Below are 25,056 nucleotides of genomic sequence, written 5' to 3'. Positions count from 1 at the left end.
GTCCAGAAGCAGATGCCGGTAAGCATGGGAATTTTAAAAATAAGGAAGATATTTTAAATCAGCAGGGAAAGAATACTGGGATAACGGACCATTCATTTAAAAGAAAAATGAAAATGAAGTTATGTTCCTATTTGATGTGATACATAAAAATAAATTCCAAGTATTCTGAAGATCTAAATGTAAATTAAAAGTATAAAATTAGGGTGCCTGGATGGCTCACTTGGTTAAGTGTCAGACTCTTGATATTGGCTCAGGTCATGATCTCACAGTTCCTGCTTGAGATTCTCTCTCTCTGCCCCTCCCCTGCTTATATGCTCTCTCAAAATAAATAAACATTAAAAAATATTTTTAAAAAGCATAAAGTTAATAGAGGATATAAAAACATTTTTACAAACTAGGGATAAGAAGTCTTTTTAGGCATTTCAAGAATCCCAGAAACTATAAAGGAAAACAATAATAGATTAGATTTCTCCACAATTAAAATTTTTACACAATAAAATATGTCATACTAAGTAAAAGTAAAAGCAAATGACAGAGTGGGAGAAAATTATGAATATTTGACAGACAAATGCTTACTAGGTATAAAACATAAAAAAACTCCTATAAATCAAGACAAATAACTCAAAAGAAAAAATGGGGAAAGAATACGAATGGATAATTCACAGAAAAAAGAAATATGAATAGTGTCTAACTATAAAAAGCATAACTTTTTTAAGAGTTTATTTTTGAGAGAGAGAGAGACAGTGTGAGCAGGGGAGGAGTAGAGGGAGGGAGACAGAGAATCCCAAGCAGGCTCTGTGTTGTCAGCATAGAGCCTGACTCAGGGCTTGAACTCACGAACCATGAGATCATGACCTGAGCCAAAGTCAGATGCTTATCTGACTGAGCTGCTCACCCGCCCCCCAAAACATAACTTGCAACCTTTCAGAGTACCAGAAAAAGAGGGAAGACACTGATTATATATTATGTTGCTGAGAGAACAGGGTAAGGGATGCTTACACACGTGGCAGTGGGGAGTCAGGTTGGTAAAACCTTTGGAAGGTTGATATGGAGGCATCTGTCAAAATTCAAAATGAATGTAGTCTATGACCTACTTGTAGACTTCTTGAAATTTCTCAAATCAGACAAGCCTAAATTGACTGAAAAAATATTAACGAATATAAGAAAATCAAAGTAATGAGAAAAATCTCCTTTTCAGGATAGTTTTTCTACAGGGACATGGTTCCAGAACTTTCCCCTCCTGCCAACATTCTCTGGGAGAAGCCATAACCTTGGTCCCAAGCCAGGAAGGTGGCTGACCTGGTACCACCGTGCTCACTGTGGGGCACACACACATGGAAGAGCAAGTTGCTCCAGACACTACGATGTCATGTCAATAGGACAGTGTCAGGGTCAGGTAGACCCTGTCCAGTAATGAGAGAAGCAGATCAGCAGCCTCATATGGCTACAGTCATATGATGGGAGTCACTGTGGCTCAGTGTGTAGCCAGTGTATGGCACTAGATCAGAACTATGGCTCATGCAAACGACTTCTGACCACATTACTGCTGTATAGAAACGAACAGCATTGATACATTCTGGAACTAAAGAATCATAAGGAAAGTGAGAACACAACCTACAAAGATACTATAATTACAGCTTCCTTCAAACACCATGTCTACTACAATCCTAAATTTCTCCAGCTTTTCCTGAGGATCATGGAGCATTAGAAATTAAAATTATGCCCAAATACGAAGCTCTTAGAATTTCCCCCAAATTACTTATTCGAAGATAAGGATTTCTTTTTTCTTTGGAGATACCTTTCTGTGAATGTGTAAATAAGCTGATGTATGGTTTGTCTATGTCCCCAGTGAGTGGCATGAAAAGATTAAAACTCTGTTCACAGGGGCGCCTGAGTGGCACAGTCGGTTAAGCGTCCGACTTCAGCCAGGTCACGATCTCGCCGTCCGTGAGTTCGAGCCCCGCATCAGGCTCTGGGCTGATGGCTCAGAGCCTGGAGCCTGTTTCCGATTCTGTGTCTCCCTCTCTCTCTACCCCTCCCCCGTTCATGCTCTGTCTCTCTCTGTCCCAAAAATAAATAAACGTTGAAAAAAAAAATTTAAAACTCTGTTCACAATCCCAGTGAGGTACTTAGGCTCTTGAGCTTTACATACCTATGGTTTTTAAGGAGGAGATTTCAACTGGCCAAAACAAGTAGGTTCTTTTCTTTTTTTTTTTTTTAAGTTTATTTATTTCTTTTGAGAGAGAGAGTAAGTGAGGGAGGGGCAGAGACAGAGAGAATCCCAAGCAGGCTCAGTGCAGGGTCCAATATGGGACTTGAACCCACGAACCGCGAGATCATGACCTGAGCTGAAATCAAGAGTCAACGCTTAACAGACTGAGCCACCCAGGTGCCCCAATACATTATTTTCTTGAAGCCAACTTTAAAAATTTTCATGTCGGTTAAGCGTTCGACTTCTGTGCTGACAGCTCAGAGCCTGGAGCCTGGAGGCTTCAGATTCTGTGTCTCCCTCTCTTTCTGCCCCTACCCTGCTCTCTCTCTCTCAAAAATAAACAAACATTTTAAAAAGTTAAAATAAATTTAAAAAATTCATGCGGTAAGAGTTCCAATAAATGTTTAGGTAAACATAAATGAAGTACAAGATTCACCTGAATATCGCATCGAATCGAGTCTTCAAATAAGAACTAGATGCACGTGTGTGTAGGTGTCTATAAATGTGGTACTTATCCTCCAATATGTGAAAAACAGACCACTGAAGAGAAAGGATCCATGCCTTTTTACAAAACATAATTGAAAACAAATTTAGCACTGCATGGCTGCACCTGTTACAGGCTTCTGCAGCAGATGACGGCTCCGTGAAGCCACTGCAGACTCTGGTTACAAACACTGCAAGCCGTAAGGGCTCTTATGCACCACTCCCCCAATCCTCCCAAGAGACCTCTTCAGAGGCTACCAGGCCAGCTCTAACAAGCTAGTTCCTACATCATGTGGAGTAAAGGTGGCCTGGGATAATACAGGCTTAGTTCAGCTTTCAGCTCAGGAAGGTGGGGGTGGAAGGCTATGCTGTTCATAGCCTGGAGTTACGCTCTGCTTAAAGGTATAAATAATATCTGAAAAGATTACCTACTGTCTTTTCACTTCCTGGCAAAGGAAACATATGACCCTCCAGCTAACTGGATCTGGTGATCTTAATTTTTAGTGCCAAGTAATTCCACGCAGGCTAGCAAGTCTTTTCTGAGAACAGCTACAGGTGGTTTTCCAAGACAAGGGCACCCTACGCTGGGTTCACATAAATGACTTCCATTTTGGGAATTTCAGCTGTCATCCTTATCTGAGGTGGATCCAGAAGGGTCTTTTCACAGCTAAGACTATAGCACTCTGAGTTCATATCCCAAATGGAGCATAACTCATCCAAGAAAAACTATAAATGGTGGTTAGTTATCAGGTTGGCCCTTGACATGGATCAATTTGGAAAATGAGCCATAATAACTTAAACTACTTTTATGAAAGAACACATAATGGGTTCAAACAACTGACCTCATGATCTACTTTGGAATGATTCTTTAGTTAGCAGAGGAGTGCTTCTTTGGGTTAGATCAGGGTCCCTGAGCTTTGACACCATTGACATTTTGTGCCGAGTAATTCTTTGTAGGGGTTTATCTTGTGCATTGAAGGATGTGTCACAGCATTCCTTCCTTCTACCTACTAGATACCAGTAGCATAATTTCCCCCACTTCCTTTCCCTCCTCCGCCAGGTTATGACAACCAAAAATTTATCTCCAGACTTTGCCAAATGTCCTCTGGGTGCAACACAGGCCCCCGCCAAGAACCACTGAGTTAGGCAGATGTAAAGTTCATCTTGTGTATAACACATTTAGTAATGTCCACATACGCTCACTGCTTATTCAGAGATAGAAGCATGTTGGATATCAACAGGTCCTGTGTACTCAGGAGTGATGGTGGGGCAAGGGGAAGCCTCTGATGAAGGAAAGGATTCCAAACTTGCTACCACGGCAGTCTCAACATTGTTTTGAAATTTCAAATAACTTTTTTTTTTTAAGTTTATTTATTTATTTTGAGAGCGAGTGAATGAGCACAAGCAGGGGAAGGGCACACAGAGAGGGAGAGAAAAAAATCCCAAGCAGGCTCTGTGCTGACACGGGGCTCAAACCTGAAAACCGTGAGATCATGACCTGACCCGAAATCAAGAGTCAGATGCTTAACTGACTGAGCTGCCCAGGCAGCCTGAAATTTCAAATAACTTTGAAGGGCTATAAATTTTTTTATATTAATTCAGTGTTTTTAAGGTTGAGAGATTGAGATAGAGAATAAGAAATTACCCAGGAAATTATTTCCTGTCTTTTCAAAACACACTAGATTATGAAATAGAGATTTAGGCACTTGGAATCTATGGCTGCCAAAATATAGGGCGATATTACCAATAACAATAGCAGCAGTTGCCATTTACTGACAGCTGGACATGTTCCAGGTCACTGTGCAAAATGTTTAATAAACAATAGTTTATTCAAGACGTTCAGCCCCACCTGCTAATAAAAAAGGATTTTCTCTATCTTACAAAAACTGTGGCTCAGAGGAGTTAAGGCACTTACTCAAGGAAAGGCTATTGTGGGATTTCCAGTAATGTATTCCTAATTACACTAATTTTATTTCATGCCTTTGGTAAGTTGATTTTTCATCTCAGATATTTAATCTACTAAAAGAAGAATTCAGCATATTTTCGGTAGTTAATGCACTACTTCACACTGATCTCAGAGGTAAAGGATGATTTATATTTACTGTGGGAACTGACCCTTCTTAGACGTGCATTAAGTAAGGAGGTCATATACTAACTAGTCTGAAAACAGGGCTGGCACAGGCTGTTGTCCCTTGCAGAAGTAGTGAACAGGCATTTTATAGTCTATTCCAAAAATGTGAAAAGTGGAGATGAATGCAAATAAATAAATAAATGCAAAACTTATGGTGCTCCTGGGTGGCTCAGGGGGATGAGTGACCAACTCTTGATTTCAGCCCAGTTCATGATCTCACTGTCATGAGATCGTGCCTCCCCTCCCCCCGCCCCACCAACCATGGAGCTTCGAGCTGAGCGTGGAGCCTGCTTGAGATTCTCTCCCTCTCTCTCTGCCCCTCCACTACTGGTGTGCACATGTGAGTGCTCTTTCTTTTAAAAACAAAAACAAACAAACAAACCAAAACCTGTAATAATGAATTCCACAACGCTAAAGTAGCAGAGGTGACAATTGGGAACTTTGTGCACTTTGGCTCCATTTACTCTGTGCATGTTTTACTTTAAAAGACAGTCTTTAGTTATTTTTGGTGGAAGAACGCTGTAAGGGTGTGGAGAACCAATCCACAGAAGTCTCAAACCTAAGTTGGAAGAAGAATTTCAAACTTAATCGCTAACAAGGCAGAGGTGTTTGGCAAGGCTTCTGCTGGCTGACTTTCCTGAAATGCTCGTTATTTATCATCAAAGGTGCTAATGTGCATTTAAATGGCTTAAAGTCAGAGTACGAAGCCATGGCAAAAATACGCTGGATAATTAGTACCTGAAATAACTGGCACTTTTTTCATAATACTTTCTGACAACTGTTTATTTCTACTCACCTCAAGCAAAAGGACTTTGTGGTCATTTGTGGTTATGCATGTTATTGGAATTCTGAGCTATTTCTGTAATATGGGTGGTGGACTACCCCCAAAACATGTCTTTTGGTGAACAGCCAGAAAAAGAAAAGTCCTCCTCCAGAGACAGATTACACATTAGCCTGTCTCGATCCTCTGGACTTGAAGGAATGAGCAGCAGGGAAGGGCAGTGAAGCAGTTGACGCTCCCACCAGTGACGGGCAGTAGCCCCACTCTTTCCAGGACCGGCAGGGCTGGCATGAATAGCTCTCTCACTTTGTCAGCATAAACGAGAAATGAAGTTGGTCCTTCCTAATCACACAATGAATGGTGATGTGCTCCTAGATCGAGTCACCAGGTGATTTTGATGCTTTGTGTGTGTGTGTGACATATACACGTGACAGCACATATCCTGACACTGAAACTGATGTGGGTGATTACCATGCATTTTCCATCCAGGAAGGCTTCTCTCATTCGCTCAGTCTGGGTTGGATGCTCTTCAACATTTTTCACCTAGCAAGACCCAAAGAGTGAGCAGATGCTGGTTGAACACAGAGGGAGAATAAATACTAGCTTGTCCACACTCTGGCCGTGTAATATCCTCTCTGTTCACTTGGTCCCTCATCTGTATACATGAGGATTAATAATATCTACCCGTCATGCTTACTGTAAGGATCAGAAATGGTATCTGTAACTTGGTATACGAGGGCTTAATCAATGGTTGGGATTGTTAATGAAAATTACATTAGTTTTTTTAGTTTGGTTTTAACAGTAGTCTATTGTATCTAGGTAATGTTCTGGGATATTAGCATCATTTTTCATACTATATTCATTCAATCACCTCTTTGTTGAGTTATAATGAAACACTGCTCCATTTAAACTTCTAGACTATTAGCCTGACAACTGAAATTTTTGTCCATGGTTATAATATGGGCATTTTCCCCATCAGAAAGAAAGAGTTAAAGACTTATGGGTCCTCTGATAGGCCATTTGAGCACTGAAGTTCTAATATTTCATGACGAGGAGTGTCATTTCTGCTATTTCTTATGTCTTGCTTGGTTGTGAGGTACAGTGTTTTGTGTATTGCCTGTGTTCCTGACATTCTGGAATCACTATTATTATGCACTGCAGTACAAAGGCTGAGCTGGAACATCAAGTACTAGTATCATATGAGTTCTTTTTAAAAATCTGCAGTGCATCTTCCTTATGAGATTTGAAAACGGCTAACTGATTTATCAGCAAGACTGCTGGCTGCAAACACAATACAAATGCTGGGTTCTGATGGAGCAGTTCTCTGTGCCACAAAGGCTTTTGCTGGCTTCCCCCGGTTCTGGGGTTCTGGGCTTCTGCAGTCTGCTACTATGGACCACCTGAGTGCCACAGAACAAAAGGAAATCGAGCCATGTGGCTTCCATCTAGTCCAGCCTCCTAAGACACAGATCGAGAAGGCAGGTACAGAGTGTGCTTGCCAAGCCCGCATTAATAGTTAGAACGACCTTTTCAACTGAGGCAACATGTGATCTCTCTGAAGCAGCTAGGCCCTACTTTAGGACTGCAATCAAAATGTGGTAACTGAAATTCAGGCCCCAGCACTGTGGTTCCCACAGTGTCTCCCTCTCTAGGACTCAGGGGTTTAGTGCCCCAGCTCCTTGGTACCAGTGATGACCCGTGCTTCAGTGTCCATGTGAAAGGTAGATGTGAACAGGTCTGGAGTCCTTGTTCCCTCAATTCAGTTCCCTTGTTATTCCCCGCGGCGGCCCAGCTCGCAGAAGGATCTGATAGAGTACGGGGACTTGAGTGTGTATATGTTACCATGGTTACTGCCCCCTTCACAAGTGTGGGATCACTTGCTTTTGACTTGGAGTCTGTGAGGAAGGAATGGTAGGGATGGAAACCAACTGTGGGCTGGGGGTGGTAGTGTCTCTTCTTCTCACTGTCACTAGTGAAGGTTCTAGTCACAGCCATTAACTAACTGGGACTTCGGGAAAATGTGGGTAGAAGAAGAGATTTGGATTACACTGTCTCTAAGTCCCTTCCAATTTAAAAATTCTATGGCCTCAAAATTTTACGCGGTGGGCATAGAGGTCCACTCTACCAAATTAAACAGACAGACATACATGTAACATGTGGTATTTTCACTGGAGGGAGGAAGCTTTGTCATGTTGTACATCTCTGAATGGTTAATTCAAAGCAATGTGAGAGTGCTACAATGAAACCCCAGATCCCAGGTAGTTGGACTGCTAGTGGCCTTAACCATGAGGGACACAGCGGTGAGCCACAAGTATGTAATGGCAAGAAAACTCCATTTGCTCAGCTCCTAAGGAGACATAAGGTATTAGCTTCCATTCTTTTCCAGAGTGAGATAAAATGAAGGAAAGAGATTAAAAACGTAGGTTTTCTTGGAGCAGAAACTCTCTGGGGATTATTCATTGCTTAAAGGGCTGTGGATGGGAAGTACAACATGAATGAAAGGTGACAGAAACTAGTAAGCTGCTACTTCAGAACAATGATCTTTTTACTCCCCCACCCCTACTTCACACAGTAAATGCTTTAGAAAGTACATTAACTCCTTCAGGTCAATTAGCTCAGGCTTGGGTTTTCAGACAAGTACTTCTCACAGCTAAAACAAGAAGTGTAGTTATTCACAATGACCCAGTCAATCCTCTCTCTGGCCGAAGTCTTTCCTGAAGCAGGCTCAGTGCTTATGTAGGTGATTCACATTTTTTGGCCAGAAACGCACTCATTAAAAACTAAGCATTCCCCTATTGCCACATGTTATTTCTTGCTACTGAATCTTCCGTCTTGGCCTCAGCTGCAACAATCTAGAAACTTCAGCCAGGTCTTCAGAAACACAGAATGATCTCAAGTCGTGGCTGAGAACCTTGCACAGAGACGTGTTTTAAGAAGTGTGGTCTTTAAATCCACAGTCAATGAATTAAACTGACATTTAACCATAAACACCTGCTATATTGTTTACTGGACCCAGCTCCATGACACAAAATAAAACTCCCTTATAAATGGAACATATACTTATGGAAAATCCATTTTACATTCGTCCCTATAACATTTTGTATGCACTATGTTACAAAATTCCAAGAGGCGTTTTAAGACTTATGTTTGCCCTGTCTTCCAAGTCAAAAAGTGCAAACTATGAAGTAATTAGCGATTCGAATCCTTAAGAATATATATTTCTCCCTCTTGCCTTAGAGAAAGAAGACAAAATGAGATCCTTAAATCACTTGAATAGGAACAACTAACATTCAGAGTGAGGGTTCCAAAGTCCATGTTTATATCTTATGATATTTGATACAACTTGAAAGCCTACCTCCTCCTTTCTCCTCGTCTTCTGTCAGCAGCTTGCCAATGGAATTATACCACTTGAATTGTGGCTCAGGGATACCATAAACACTACAATTAATCAAGGCACTGTTCCCTTCCTTGACTATGATATGGTCAGTTCTGGCAATGATTACAGGCACAGAGCCCAAGACAATGTCAGTGCCATTTAAAGTGCTATTAGTCACACTCTTAGCAGCCGCTAGAGTGGATACTAGGATTAAAAAGGGCACAGTAGGTAGAAAGCACACAGGCAGATGGTTCTTCAGTCGATCCATCTTCTTTGCTTGCTCTATAAGGCAACAGAGACGGTTTGCCAATGGAATCTTCTATTGGACAACACGCTGTTCAGAGCAGGCCATGGGATAAACCTGTCCTGGATCCATAGAGTTGGTTCTTGATTAAGAACCTGTTTAAAAAAGAAAACAAACCCACACACATAAATATTAGCATTCATACTTTAAAAATATTATTTATAAAATGCTAGAAACCCAACTAAAATACAAACCTACATAATTTTTAAACACAGATTAAGAAGCTGTTCCAAATATTAAATTACATTTTTCACAGAAATCATAACAATATAATTTTGTTATTTTTGCTACTGAAATATATAGCTCTTAGTGGGAACAAATATACACTTTGTATGTTAAATTTATATTGCATTACTTCCGAGAGTTCCAAAACCAATTCAGGCTTCTTTCATTAGGCATTATGAGGTCCCTTTCCACCCCATCACCTATCGCTATTGCAGATGACCCGACTGTTCCCCTGGGGCCTTCCTTAACTTCTTCTCCTCCAGTGCACATGACTTCCAGTTTATTCCAGTGGTCACAGCTTGGATGCTGCCAGGATTTGGAAGGGCTCCACCAGAATCAGTCTGGCATTCTCCTAACTCACCATTATGGCCTTCAGGATATGCCTTCCCCCTTTCATGCAATGCCCATGCTCCTTTGAGCTTCATACATCCAGCTCTCTCTGCTCCGTGTAACTGTTATCTACCAATTCCTGATTACTCACTGGATTCCCTGGTTTCAATCTTCATCTGTCTTCCAGAGGTAGGGGAACATCAGTATGAATGGGGCTACACTTCTTAAGTTCAAAGATCTAACCTTCACCTATGTCTCTATCCTCCATTTCATCCACTAATCACATAAGCACACCCCGGATCTTTCATCTCTCCAAATTCTAAATTCTGAAATTCCAAGTAATTCTGAAGTTCTACACAACCATCTCTAACTGCACCCTACCATTCTTCAGATATCACTGGACTTTCTAGCCCTTCTATTTTCCCTCTGTCTCTATCTCCACCCCCTCCCCACTCGACCTGCCTGCTCTACTTTGTCTCAGTCTAGGTCCAATCCTGTAGACCACAATCCCCAATATCCTCACCTCTTGTCCTTCTGCCACAACTACCCTGCCAGGATACAACTGTGATCAAGCCAGTCACTCGGCATCCTGGCTCCTACACCCAGGAGGCTGGAGACCACTGGAGAGAATCATACAACCATGCCATTATTGCCAAACTAAAGGAACCATCTCCAACCCCAGCCAGGCCCTTGGTGACATTTGGCAATCTGTGTATCAGTGCTCAGGTAGTTCAGTATCCTTTGCACACAATGCCTACAGACACTTTCAGCTTTTGAATCAAATGCTTTAGTCCAGCTGTATTCTTAAAAGACAGCTTTCTCCTACTAGGGTGTGCAGCCAGGAATTCCTACTTTCCCACCTTTTGGAAAGAATCCTCGGCATCCTATCCTAAGTCCCTTCCCCATGCCCGCCATTTACTCCTCAAATGACTACATTCTGTATTTTGCCTGAAACAAACAGCTCTTGCTCAAGTCACCAGTCACTCCTAGTTGCCAAGTTTTCAGTCTTTCTCTTGCCAGATCTCTGTGGCAGTTGCCACTATTAATTGTTCTTTCTCATGGGTTCCACATTCTGCTCCTCCCAACTGCTCTCATTATTTGTTACTGATTTTTCTTCTTCCCAGTCCTCAAAAGTTAGTCAACCCCTAGAATTTCATCATTGGCCCTCCTTTCTTTTTACCCTCAGCTCTTGCTAAAGTTCCATTCCCATGCCTTTATTACCACCTACAACCTAATAACTCTCAAATCCATGCCCTCAGTTCTGACTCCTTCCCGAATTTCTGACTGGTATTACCAACTGTCCACTGAACAGCATTACCAGGATGTTTTGCAGGTAGCTCAAAGCTAACATTCCCAAACCAAACTCATCTGCTAACTATGCTACATCTCCCACATCCCTTGTTTCAGTTCAGGGCACCACCATTAACTCAGATGTGCATGGATATAATCTTCAATTTGACTACTGCCCTCCTTCCCTCAGAACATAAATACAGGTTGCTGATTCCACCTCTTAAATATTGCTCTTATTGTTCCATCCCTTGTCTCCTCTGAGTGAGCCTCAGTTCAGCCTCCCTATCTTCTCCTTACCAGAAATGGTTGTGGTAGTCTTCTATATAATCTGCCTGCCTTCAGTCTTCCCCAGTTCGCAATCCAATCCTATAACCATTTTGCAACACAAAATCTATGGTGCCGTTACTTTACTTAGCAACATTCTGTGTTTCTGCCCTGTCTCCATGATAGAATCCTCACTCTTTTTATTACCTTATTATATTATTAATAATTACTGAACACCAACTATTAGGCAGACATTATTTAGGTCCTAGAGATAGAAGAGTACACAAGACAGATCTTTCCTGTGATGCGGATATTAGATTCTCGTGGGGAGAAGCAGACAATAAATAAATACCATGTAAGTAAGAATTTCAGCTAATGATGCATGCTTTGGAAAACACACTATGATGTAGTCAAGTGCTGAGTTAGGCAACCAAGGAGAACTTCACTGAGGAGGTAGGAACTTCACCAAGGAGATGGCCCCAGAGCTGGAGCTCTTTAGGAATCAGCTGCACCTAGATCTGAGAGAAGAACATTCCAGAAAGAACAACAAAAGCAAATGGAACACTATAAGATGGGTCAGAGGAGTAGACAGGTCCAGATCACCTAGGACTTTGTAGGACCGAGTAAGGAATTTAGATTTTACCTAACATTCACTGTCAAAGGAGTGACAGGATATTATTTTTAAAAATCAGCTTTGGGGTACCTGGGTTGCTCAGATGGTTAAGCGTCCAACTTCGTTCATGTCGTGATCTCATGGTTCGTGAGTTTGAACCCTGCATCGGGCTCTGTGCTGACAGCTAGCTCAGAGTCTGGAGCCTGCTTCGGATTCCGTGTCTCCCTGTCTCTCTGCCCCTCCCCTGCTTGCCCTCTCTCTCTCTCAAAAAAAAAAAAAATCAGCTTTACTGTGGTATAGTTTACAAACAATAAAATGTGCCTATTTTAGTATACATTTTAGTGAGTATTGACAAATTTGTATACCCAGGTGACTCCCACAATAAACAAAATATAGAATGTTTCCATCATCACCAAAAGTTCCCTTGTGCCCTTTCCCAATGGTAGTTTTTACACTGATCCATTCCAGTATTTTTTTTTTTTTTGAGTGTTTGTATGGCATGAGGTAAGGACCGAGGTTCATTTTTTCCCCGTATGGATATCCAGTTGTTTCAGCTCTTTTTCTAAAAAAGACTATCATGTCTTCAGTGGATTATCTTGCCTGCTTGTCAAAATCAGTGAATCTACTTGTAAACTCTTTATTCTGCTCCACTGTTTATGTCTACCCTTGTGCCAATACCATACTAAACTTTCTGTCTGCCTCATTTATCTTTACATCTGCACTGCCTGAAGTTATCCCTGACAATGTTACTGAATACATGAATCTCTCTCTAAAGGCAGAAATAATTATTCCAATTCTGCAGACAATAAAACTGAAAAGGTAAATAAATTAGGGGTGATAAATCAGCTTCAGGCCACATATTTCTTCAGTGGGAAAGACAAAAGAGTTTTCTTAGTGCTGGAGACTTCCATACTCCCCTGTGGACTTGAGTGCCTTCCTGCCCCAGGAAGGCCAACACATTTTTCCACCAGCAAGAATTGTGGTCTAAGGGAGATAGCATGGGTTGCACCAGCATGACACACACCCTGTTATGACTTTGTAAATGTTTTCTTGGCTAAACTTGTGGTTTCCTTTTAACAGGGAAGTTGTAAAGCTGATCTGTTCAGTACAGAATGGTTAAGAGCATGGCCTCAGGTTGTAGGTAGACTGGCTCAAGATCTGGGATCTAAACACTCTTACTGGCTACGTGTTTCTGGCCAAGACCCCACCAAGTACAGGACAATTATAAAGATTCATGATCAAATGCACATAAAGCACTTACATAATGTTCAGCTTGATAAACAATAATTATTAGGATACTGTATATAATAGCATCCTTTGCTGAAATTGTGCTTCTCAAGTTGACTTTTGTTATAGCATTTAAAGGGCATACCTTGTTCTTGGATTTGTTTAATATATTATTGGGTGCTCTCCCACCACCAGAAGCAATTACAAATGATTTTCAGCACTGGGTCCTTTGGCAGGGACTTGAGTCTGAAAATACATGAGCTGTCCCTCTGGGCAGACACTGCACTGAGCATCTTGAGGACAGCGTCTGGAGTCACTCTTCTCTGACCCCCTGATGTCTACGCCAGAGCAGATGCCTGACTAAATAGCTTAGGGGAGAATGAGAGGCAAGACAAAGTATGAAGTAGTTTCTAATAAGTGTGTGTAGTAAATATACTGTAACATTTTTTTCCCCCACAAATAGGAAGAAGGCAACAAGTGGAGGATCACACTAAGGTTTAAAATGCAGAACCCGAGGGGTGCCGGGGTGGCTCAGTGGGTTAAGCCTCCTCCGACTTCAACTGGGGTCATGATCTCACAGTTTGTGAGTTTGAGCCCCATGTCAGGCCTTGTGCTGACAGCTCAGAGCCTGGAGCCTGCTTTGGGTTCTGTGTCTCCCTCTCCCACTTGCTCTCTCTCTCTCTCAAAAAAAAAAAAAAAAAAAAAAAAAAGATAAAAAAAAATGTAAATACAGAACTTGAGAACAGTTTTCAAACAAAGGCTGGCTGCTGTGGTTTTCTACTTTCACACACATTGTGCCAGCAAGAATGAACAGGATGGAACAGTCTCCTCTTCTATATTTTAATAATGTCTGTGGGCACTTTGGGCTAGAAACACAGTAACTGTTCCAGAGCTTAACTAGTTCCCTCAGAGACCCTGGCAGGCATGGAGTGGGGGTAGGGTGGGGGGCAGAGGTCTTGCTTCTATTGCAGGGATTTCAGTTAACAAACTCATTCCTCCCTCCCCCATCTCACTCCCATCCTTTCCCACTTTGAAAAGTTACCAAGGCACAGAAAGTACAATGTGTAATTTGTAGGTTGTTTGTGTCAGTGCATTTTTGCTCTAAAACTCTCTGTGAACATTTATTTTTGAAAACAGAGTGTTTAACTCATCAACGTTAATGATTTAAAAGGTTTTAGTAGGAATTCACCAGATCTCATACCATGCCCTTTCAGGTCTTTTTTTTTTTTTTTAAAGTATTTTTTAAGTATTTACTTGAGTATTTATAGCTGGGCACACTGCTAGGGGTCTGGGACAGGGGGTAGGGTGTGAGAGTGCTACAAAGCTCAATAAGCCATAGGCCATGTCCACTTAATTCTACGAGGGAGAGAGATCCAGCTGATTTCAGTATGTTCTCCAGGTGCAGTGAGCTTAGGGGTGGGTAGGCAGAGGAGGTAGAAGGCTGATCTGGGTGAGGAGGCTTGGAGGAGATGTTTGTTGACAGCCTGCCCAGCATGCATTCCAAATCCCACCTTCCCCCTTCCTACAAGCCTCCATGGCTCTCACAGCCTTCCCAGTTCTAATCTTCCACTGCACCTGCAGCTTGTACCAAACTTTTAACACTCCTCCTTGGCATATGATCTTGCATTTTTTAGTTCTGTGTTGAGGAAACTTCTTTTCAATTGCAAGGAGAGCTCTTTCATGGCAGAAACTCTGGCATATAGCTCTGTAAAGTATCCTTAATACTGGGCGCCCACAGTAATGTGCACACATGTGCTGCATGAAGCCACACTTTCTTGAAATTCAATGGCAACTGTTTCAGAGTAAACTCACAATGTGTTACCAGAAGAACATAAAGACATCATGTCACTTTGGGCACTGGAGAAATATTCTACAAATGTACTCTGTGTAGCTTGTTGGATTTTACAGACAGCATGGCGAAAAGTTCAGTTAATAACACTATAACATTGTGAGAGACATTTTAGCCACCAAAGAATAAACCACGAGTACTATAATCCAGCAGCTTAAAATACAGTCAGTCCTTCAAAATACAAGAACAAAGGCCACAGAGTCCAAAACCAGGGTTTAACAAAAGCTACAATGGACAAATTGTTAAGCTTCATGTGTTTGCTCATGGCCTTTGGGAAAACTTTCATAGAACACTTATGTTCTATAAATAAAACAAAAGAGAAAATATTTAGCAAACATCTAATGTCCTTTTTTAATTCAACCTCTTCCCTACTTCCCGATTGTACTTCATCTTAAAAACGTGTAATAAAATGCTTTGTTGGATCTTATTTTTGTTTCTTCACCTATAATAAAACATGACTATTGACCATGTATTTCTGGAGTTGGGAGGAAAAGGGCCCCTTGTTTAAGGGTGTTTTGGACTAAATGAATATACATTATTGTTTTTTCTTGGCACTGTTCACGCTGGCATTTCCTCATCAACTACGATGAGTAATTTTATAGTTACATAACTGGATTTTGTAACAACATCTACTGAGAGTTATCACTTTTTTCATTTGTACACAAATGAGGCCATAGGCACGAAGGGTGCCTTTTAGTTTAAAGCACACTCTTGACAGGTTTCTACTCATGAAGCAAGAAGAAATCCCAACTTCATGTGAAATGAAGAGGGACACTAATATACTCATTACATCATAAACAATAACTTTTTAAAACTGGTAGCCAACTGAGGCCATTTTGGTTATGGCCCAATTTTGGACTCCCCTAACTTTTTTAAAGATCAACATATACTGAGTTTTTAGGTAGTTAAGGTGGTGTCTGAGTATGGACTATGAGAATCCAAAGTCAGAAAGTCCAAACCATTTGTAGAAAAAGAATGTTCCTGTAGCAATTACTACTGTCCGGGATCAAATCATTTAAGTGCTAAATCCACTACGTTTTATCTCAATGTCCATCCAGTCATATTGCAAAAAGATTCATACTGTCTTTGTTTCTTCCTTATGAATGGTCTAAAATCTATTTGTGTAGAGATCCTTGATGCCTCTAATAACACAAAGATAATTCCTGACTCAGGTGGCAAATGTGATCATTACATGAAAGTATGTAAGAACACTGTCTTTGGGTTACTTTTAGAAGCACCCAGACAGGTCAGTTCAATCCAAATCAATACACATTAATGGAGAAATTTTTCTGTGCCAGGCACACTGCTAGGGATGAGGAATACAAAGTTAAGACACAGTCCTTACCCCCTGTCATCCACAAATCTAGTGGGGGAAGAGAGAAATTGGCAACAGTTAAAGACAATGTGATAATTGCCCCATCGGAGAGAGGTCAAAGATCTGCTGGGGTACAAGAGAGGAGACCCAAGTGGTCTGGAAGGGCCAGGAAGAATAATCTATAAGAAGTGGCCCTTTAGTTTAATAACAGAAGAATTCACTAAGTAGGCCAAGGAGAGAAGCTGACCCAAAAAGGAGGAAAAGCATATTCAAGGAAATGCTGAACGGAGAGAACCTGACACAACTGGGGAAATACAAGGAATTAGGTACCACTTGGTGGTATGCAGCAGGGGGAAGGTCGGCTGGTCCAAATAATGAAGGGAACGGTATGTAATACCACGGATGGGGTGCGCTCACAGGTTTTGGAAGGGGGAAGTGACATGGCCAGTTCTGTGTTTAGAAAGATCACTTTGCTCAGAGTGTGGCTGATGATGGAGAGGTGGCTAGGGGCCTACTATAATATCCAGGAAGGACAGAAAGAATAGGGCCATGGACTAAAAGCAGTGGGGAAGGAAAGACGTGGGCAGATCCAAAGGAAGTACAGGAATTAGAAAGTACGGGACTGAATGACTGCCTGACTACACAGCAGGTGAAAGTAACCCCCAGCCCTGTGGAGTAACAGTGCCTATGGTCACACCAACAGCTCTCTGAAGAAAGGAGTGTTTCGTTTGCTAAGAACCAGTGCCTGGCACTGTGTGTGGAATCCACATGAACACACGAGTTAGGAATTTCAACCAACAACTCCCTGGGGCTGCAATGCCCGGTCGCTTTTACACTTGGATGAAGGCCTGTCTGCTGGCCGTGTGGCTGAGTGGAGCCCGTGGTGGCCCTTGCCTGTTCCACTAACCTCTCCTCCTGCCTTCTCTCTCTCCTGGCCTTGCAAGTCCTGGCTGATGGAAGGTCTGTGAAGGCAAGTGACAGCAGTGACACTTAAATTTACGAACTGTCACAAACTGAGAGCTACACGGCTGCATATCATGGGAAGAAGTAAGGCTGTCTCATGAAAGCAGCTGGCCCCTGGAAGGAAAAAGAGACAAGAGGCTTCATGGCATTCTTGGCACACCCTTTGTCTATTAACTGCATGGCATTAGGATAATTTACAGCTACTTACTGAGTAGTTCTACTGAGTAGAACAAGATATATACCCTGACTTGCTGGACCGCTGTGAATGGCCACCGGATGAGCTCTTTAAGCTCACTGGAACAATTCAGAAGGAGCTAGAACAAAAAGGTCTCAATCCTGTCTTATCAACTGCACTAATGATAAGGCCTCTACAGGATTTTATGCTTTGTTATTTTTTCTATACACCAAAGGCACATACTTTTCAAAAACTGATCTGTTTTAAATCACAGTTTTCCAAACCTGAAAATGAACTCTATGCCGAGAGATGCCATCTTTGTAACGCTTTATTTTTGGTGGTGTGCAACGTTAAGAAACCACTCTTGGATCTTCATCACAATTTTCCTACGTGTATGTTTTTCTGATTAAAAGCAAGGCTGATATAAAATAAAGTTCTCGGACATATAATGTTTAAAAAAAGAGGACGAGGGAGAGAACTACAGTAAAGGTTTTCCTACACAGATACGATTAGGCAAGATAGAAACGGGTCTATCATACATATTTGTTCACATCACTGGAATATTAGAGCTGGAAAAACTTAGATGTCTTTTTATAAAGGTTTTCCTTTATGCAAGATGAGGGAGGCCCAGAAAGGATGAGCGACTACCCAGGGTCACACGATTGAGTGGCTCAGAACCAGGATAAAAAGCTCATGCCCAGAATGGGCCTGAATGACCTCACAGTCTCTTGGTTCCAAAAAGGCACTGCTTGACTTGTCCCAGTGGTCGAGACCTGCATTGAGCGCTATTCTAATCACAGTATATCTTTTGGAAGAGTTTACTGATGCTTCAGTGAATATTTAGTTTCTTCAAATTCTCATTCTAAGTGAATAGGCTAAAACAGTTTTGGGCCCAATGAATGCAAATCCTTAGTTGATCAGAGAGGTATTTCCTCCAAAATCTGATGGTCCAGGGAATAAACCCAACCTGGGAGATGAGTACAAATAGGACAGATGCACTGGTGGATGGTGCCTTTGTGCTACCAGCCCAATACCAAAAACACGTTACAACACCGATGAAAGGTTTAAGGCACTGTCTTGGCATTGTTTTTTTCAACCTCTGACACACTCATTATCAGATTTTATACACATATAAAGCCCAAAGCTGGTTCAGAAGCACCTGTTTCTGTCTTTTTCTTCCTGTCCCTGTCACTACTTTTCCCAGTATCTTCTCCCTTTAAAAAAATGTATCCTTTCATGGGGCGCCTGGGTGGCACAGTCGGTTAGGCGGCCGACTTCAGCCAGGTCACGATCTCGCGGTCCCGGAGTTCGAGCCCCGCGTCGGGCTCTGGGCTGATGGCTCAGAGCCTGGAGCCTGTTTCCGATTCTGTGTCTCCCTCTCTCTCTGCCCCTCCCCCGTTCATGCTCTGTCTCTCTCTGTCCCAAAAATAAATAAACGTTGAAAAAAAAAATTAAAAAAAATGTATCCTTTCAAAATATTTTCCCTACTCACTTGGAGTGTGTATATACAGAGATTCCTATTTTCTTCCTAGAACAATTAATTTATGTCACTGCTAATCTATAGCACTATTTCTGCCAACTTTCAATTCTTGTTTTCATTTCATCTCAAGCCCATTTCCTCAGAACTTCCTGATATATTAGTATATTAAGCTAGAGAGAAGCCAGGCAGGGCATCTGGTAGCCCGGACACATCGATGAGTGCGAACGCTTCTCTGGCCTGGCAAACTGACCAGGGGATCCATGGTACCAGGGAGATACTTTATCAAGGTGCTGACCCCTCGCCGCCTGCCTGCAGATCCAGGCTGGCCAGCACTCCACCTGAACAGAGGCAGCAGACACATGTCCCCAGGCAGCCTGCACAGCACGCTGTTGCATCAATCAGGAGGCAATCTTCTTACCGAGCTTTCCTAAATAGGATATACACTTAGAGGCAATTGCAAACAATTACATTTTCTTGTGGATTCTGGTATACTTTGTAAACTCTTAAGGCCTTGATAGTGAAAGCACCTTTCTCAGTTTCCCACTTGACGGTACAGAGACAGCTTCCCACCTGGCCAAATGTAATGCACTTGTGGGCAGTTTTCCATAGACATGATATTACAAAGTGTGGTTGATGACGTTGTGCTTGGACAGCCAATGATAAAGCTATTTCACTTACTATGAGTGTGAAGGATAGCATTAATAGGACCCAACTAAGACACAGAGTGATGTCTAATAGGAATACATCCAGTGTCCAAGTGATAGCCTCTTCCCATTGGTCTCCTGGTAGCCAGAGAACTGAGATCATAACTTTGCCCATACTGAGCAAAGGGGTGGAATTAGGTTCCTAGGATAAGAAATGGGATGGGCCCTGTGGTTAAGGTTGAGAACGGAAACTTTGGGGTGAGGTGTGAAGCACGCACCAGTTAAGCACTTTAGGACTGATTAAAACCCACGAACTCCTTTCCTCAGATTTGCCATTAGATGACCTCTGGAAGTCAGCTGATCCCTCTGAGCTTCTGACCTGCCTCTTAGGTCCCTTCCTGTCTACCAGTCTATGACCATGACAACCGGGAGTGGGACTGGGGCTGGCCAAGAGATGGAATGATGAGCGGTGGAGACAAGAGGGAAAGAGCAAGGAATGTTTGTGTTCGATGAAGATCCCACCACAGAGAATTCAATCAGGGCAAAGAATTGTGATTGCCATGCCATTTGTGACTTGGTGACGGCTCAGATACCAGCTTGTGTGTCATATATCACACGGTAACTTGTTCTCCGTAGGGAATGTGACTTCTTGAGTGTTTCTCACATCCTAAGCAATATAATGAAAAAGAAACAGACTCAAGCTCCCAGGGCCTTTGAGTCTTCCAGCCACACCCTTCCCACACTGCTGAGAATCAGCTCAGACTCCTGTAGGGCTATACCACTTGGAGAGGGCTGGTTGAGGTAGACCAGAGTGCCCATCTAGGGCCTTGAAATCTTCATTTCACTTGATAATTCACTATAGAAAGGTCTTCTATGTGCTCTTGCAATTTGGGGATATAATCTTTATCATGAAAATTCCACCACAACAAAATGTGATTGTGCTCAAATATATATTGACTGCCCTAGAAACCAGGCATTCATTCCCCCCCCCCCCCCCGCCACCCTGCCACCGCCACTTTTTAAATGACTACTAACAATCTGTGCGTGGGGAAGCTTCAAAAAAAATTAGAGTGAAACATAAACACTTTTTAAGTTATTACCATGTACATTTCCAAGGGTTCTTCATTCAAGTAATAGCCAGAGAAGGCCTTCCCAGAGCCTCTACAATATTGGACTCCTAGCAGTCTTGCAATCTTCATTTCTGACCTCTCCACCCCTCTCTCACTCCCTGCCAGCCACACGGGGCCCTGCTAATCTTGGAACGTGCCAGGTATACGGAACCCTTGCCCTTACTGTTCCTTCTGTCTGAAACAAGTCCCTAGGATGCCTGCAACGTGCACTCCATACATTTTCTTTCTCAAGTGCCACCTCATCAGCAAGGCCCTCCCTGGTCATCTTACAAAAATTAGTGTGCTCTGCCCCTACCCCCATCACTCCTTGTCACCTTTACCCTACCTTTTTCTTCAAACAATTAACTACCCTGTATGTATGCACGTGTCTGCTCCTACTAAGATATGAGCTCCTGGTTGGACAGGCTTCTGTGGTTAACATTGTTCACTGTCGCACCCCTGTGTCTGAAAACATGCTTTGCTCTTGGCAAGGGCTTGGAGATCTGCTGAGTTAATTTATACTAGTTATGTGCCCTCTCATTTAGACATATTACTAACTTACTGGGCATCTACATTTGCCCTGCATTTCCTGCAAATTCCACCCATTTCTTTTTTTTTTTTTTTAAGTTTATTTTACTTTGACAGAGACAGAGAGCACGAGCAGGGGAGGGTCAGAGAGAGAGAGAGAGAGAGAGAGAGAGAGAGAGAGAGAGAGAATCCCAAGCAGGCTCCATGCCATCAGCACAGAACCCACCGTGGGACTCAAACTCATGAACCATGAGATCATGACCTGAGTCACTATCAAGAGTCAGACGTGGGGCGCCTGGGTGGCTCAGTTGGTTAAGCATCCGACTTCAGCTCAGGTCATGATCTCACAGGCTGTGAGTTCTAGCCCCGCATTGGGCTCTGGGCTGACAGCTCAGAGCCTAGGGCCTGCTTCAGATTCTGTGTCCCTCTCTTGCTCTGCCCTTCCCTCGCTCATGCTCTCTCTCTCTCAAGAATAAATAAACATTAAACAAAACAAAACAAAACAAAACTTAAGAGTCAGATGCTTAAACCAACTGAGCCAGCCAGGCACCCCTCTACCCATTCTTAGAAATTGTGGGTAACTAGGTCTATTCCTCACCATGAAACTGACTTTAAAATGTAAACCAATATTTCTCTAAAGGTCGGTCAGTCTTCAGAAACACATCTTTCCTTACACAGAGCCCTGAGAGGCTGAGCTGCTCCAAACAGAGCCTATGAGCAGAGGCTGAGGGAATCTGGTCTGTCAGAGGACTTGGAGTCACTGTCTGACATGAGTAATGTATCTGGAGACTGGTTTTTTTTTTGTTTAATTTTTTAATGTTTATTTTTGAGAAAGAAAGAGAGAGAGAGAGTGAGTGTGGACAGAGGAGGGACAGAGACAGAGGGAGACACAGAATCTGAAGCAGGCTCCAGGCTCAGCTGACAGCTCAGAGCCCTATGTGGGGCTCGAACCCATGAACCCTGAGATCATGACCTGAGCTGAAGTCATGGCTTAAACGACTGAGCCACCCTGGTGCCCCTCTGGGGACTTTTTTCTATGCCTGAAATACACATTCTTTTTATTGTGGAGATGAAAAGCAAACGCCTACTTAATTTATACCTCAAAATGTCGAAACCATCCCTCACTTCTTATCTCTCCATTTGTTTGATTAAGTCCATTCAAATTCACAGTGTAGGAACTGGATTACCGGGGGTTTCTTCTTTCAGCAGAGTAAAATTTCATCTATTTGAAAAAATATGCTCAATAACTGAAGAAGGTGGTTAAAAAAGCTTTTCCTCCTTCCTCCTTTACCAGCTTATTAACACAAAGTGGAATTGCATAATGAATTATTTCTCTGAATCACATATGCCAAGTGTGTTTCATAGACACTAAGAATTGGATCTTAGTGAAAAACAGATCGGGAGAGATCCTGTAATTCAAACTCGATTTGATTTGTTATTAAGAGCGCGGCAACAATGTCCCTTATGCTCATCTAGCATTCATGGTTCATGAAACAGTCCCACAGAAGGTATCCCATCGGAGTCTCCCACAGCCCCAGGACATGGGCAGCCCCATACTGACAGTGCAAGGGCAGAGCCCACGAGTGGAAGCCCCTCACAGGACCTCATCTTCTCTCACTCCAGGGCCCTGGTAACCCATGCGCATCTATCAGGAGTGAATACCACAGCTTGGCCAAACTGTCTAAATGCCATAAGTGCCCAAACGGTCATCATGGTTGTTCAAAATGAATACTTTCAAAATATTGATAATTGTTTTAAAAATTATTATTTAAAAAGTCTGGACGTAAGAGCAATATCTTTCAAAATCTGGTTGAATTTGAATAATCTTCTAGTTGAGTTTAGTGCATATCCTAAGATCAATCTTTCTCCTTCAAAGTTTAGTGTTTTTCAGTGTGACAATATGGAAAATTACCTTAACTAAACAAACACACAAACCAACCACCCCCCCCCCCCCGCCCCCGAACAAAAAAAACAGAAGAAAGTTGAAAATACGGATTCATTGACTGCCACACGGGACTTCTGAAGAAAGCTTTGCCATTCTCTCAGCTTTGACGGAAAGAGGCCCTGAGCACACTTGCCAGATGTCCTTAATGATTTCTCACTTCTGCAGTCAGATCCATCTAAGTGATAAAAAATTAGGGGCCGGTTATATCAATAAGCTGAACTCAAAGTATTTATGAGGCCACTATTATCAGTTTAGTACCAATTGCTGTGGGGATTTAAAAAAATTTACTTAAAGGCCAGTTCTTTACCCTAATGGTGCTCAGAATCTTGGTGATTCTTGCATACAAAGCAATATATAATTAAGCACTAAACTGGGTAAATACCACAGAAATTCAGAGGAGGGGCAGCTGGAAAGGTCACAGAATGTTCCCTGGGGTTGGTCAAATCCTGCAGGATGAAAAAAGGAGACAGGACAGTTTTCTCAGCAGGAGTTATGGCTTAGTTTAGACAAACAGCAATGGAAATAAACATGGCATGCCAATTAAAAACAAAAATCAATGCTATAGTATGTTTTCACAAGGCTCATGCAATGGAGGATCTGATGTGCATCCCCATCTCGAGAACTCGGATATTAGGGTGCTCCTCCAGAAATTATATTAAAAAGGGGCCTTTAGGTCTGATTAGGAAAAATGATAATGAGGGCTCTGGGACAGTTGATCCATTACTTACAAAGTAAATCTAAACACAAGTGAAAGAAGAGGAGACAGCCAGAGTATGGAGACAGGGATGAGCTGCCCTGGGAGGGCAGGAAGGAAGCAAAAATACACTATAGGTCCAGGGTTCAGTTGCACAAGGAGTAATGTTCTGCCCTCAGTAAAGTATTGGTAATACTCAAATGTTTTCTGGCAATTAACTTCAAGGTCCTCAAAAGCGTTTTAAGATGGAGAAAACTAGGTTATCTTTGGGAGGTCTAACAAAAGCAAGTAATCTAGGGTTGTTCAAACCTTGAAGGAAAAAAAAAAAACTTCCCTCTGACCTGGGACTGATATCGGGCATGGCAAAAAGGTGGGTGGGGAGAGGGCAAGAACAGAAGTACAGGCATGATTAGTAGCAGCAGTACAGCCCAGCACTTGGCTTTGGTAGGGAGGCAGAAATCGACTAAGTGAAGTTAACAATAGCAGCTGAGAAGCAAGAAAGCTCCATGTTTACCAGATGTTTGATCCCTCCCATGGCCATCCTGGGGTGTGAAGACCCAGAAGGAAGTCCTGGGTGAAACTGAGCGCCAAACACTAATGCAGTCTTTAGGCAAATACATCCCCACGCTGAGGACCAGGGAAAGTGGGTTTTGCATCTTTAAGAAAACACAGTCCCTATACATCTACTTACTTCTTTACGGGGGAGCTTGGCCACTGAGAAGAAAGGAATTAACTGGTCAACTTCAGATGGTTCCCACTCTCACAAATATTATAGAGCTCTTGCTAGTTCCAAGAGGGTACAGAAAGGTGTAGACCCTGGAACAGAACACCCCATCTTCTCTAGGAGAGGGGCTGCTTTAATGAGCTGATGAGAATGATGTGAATTATCCCCAGTCTGGGCCCTCCAGTCCTGAACCAGAAGGGACCCATCAATGGGTAATTCTGGAGCACTTTATTCCAACCCATTTATTTCCTTAAGGCGCACCTAGCTTTCCCTTCCACTCTTCCTGGTGCCATCAGCCAACTCAAATCCTCAATGGAAGGGAAAGATCTTGAATTAAATTTAAACACCTGCTCAGCAAACTTCCTCTTTTGCACGGATTACAGAGTCAACTTCA

The 25,056-nt window shown here is 42.4% G+C and overlaps 1 protein-coding gene across 3 annotated transcripts in view; it reads right to left on the bottom strand.

The window, feature by feature from the left end:
* MFAP3L (microfibril associated protein 3 like) overlaps window positions 1-25,056 on the bottom strand; it is a 55,998-nt gene that overhangs the window by 24,627 nt on the left and 6,315 nt on the right. For 2 of the 3 annotated variants that reach the window (XM_043565729.1, XM_043565723.1), the window contains exon 2: window positions 8,963-9,382. In XM_043565729.1, the coding sequence (XP_043421664.1) occupies window positions 8,963-9,251 (289 nt within the window). In that variant the 5' untranslated portion in view covers window positions 9,252-9,382. Of the gene's footprint in view, window positions 1-8,962; window positions 9,383-9,993; window positions 10,263-25,056 lie in introns of those variants that run through there. The other variant, XM_043565715.1, reaches the window with a different exon arrangement.

This window comes from Prionailurus bengalensis, chromosome B1 (genome assembly GCF_016509475.1).
Source record: "Prionailurus bengalensis isolate Pbe53 chromosome B1, Fcat_Pben_1.1_paternal_pri, whole genome shotgun sequence".
NCBI classification, from domain to species: Eukaryota; Metazoa; Chordata; class Mammalia; order Carnivora; family Felidae; genus Prionailurus; species Prionailurus bengalensis.
Note: the sequence above shows the minus strand (reverse complement) of the source record. Positions and strands in the feature narration are given on the sequence as shown.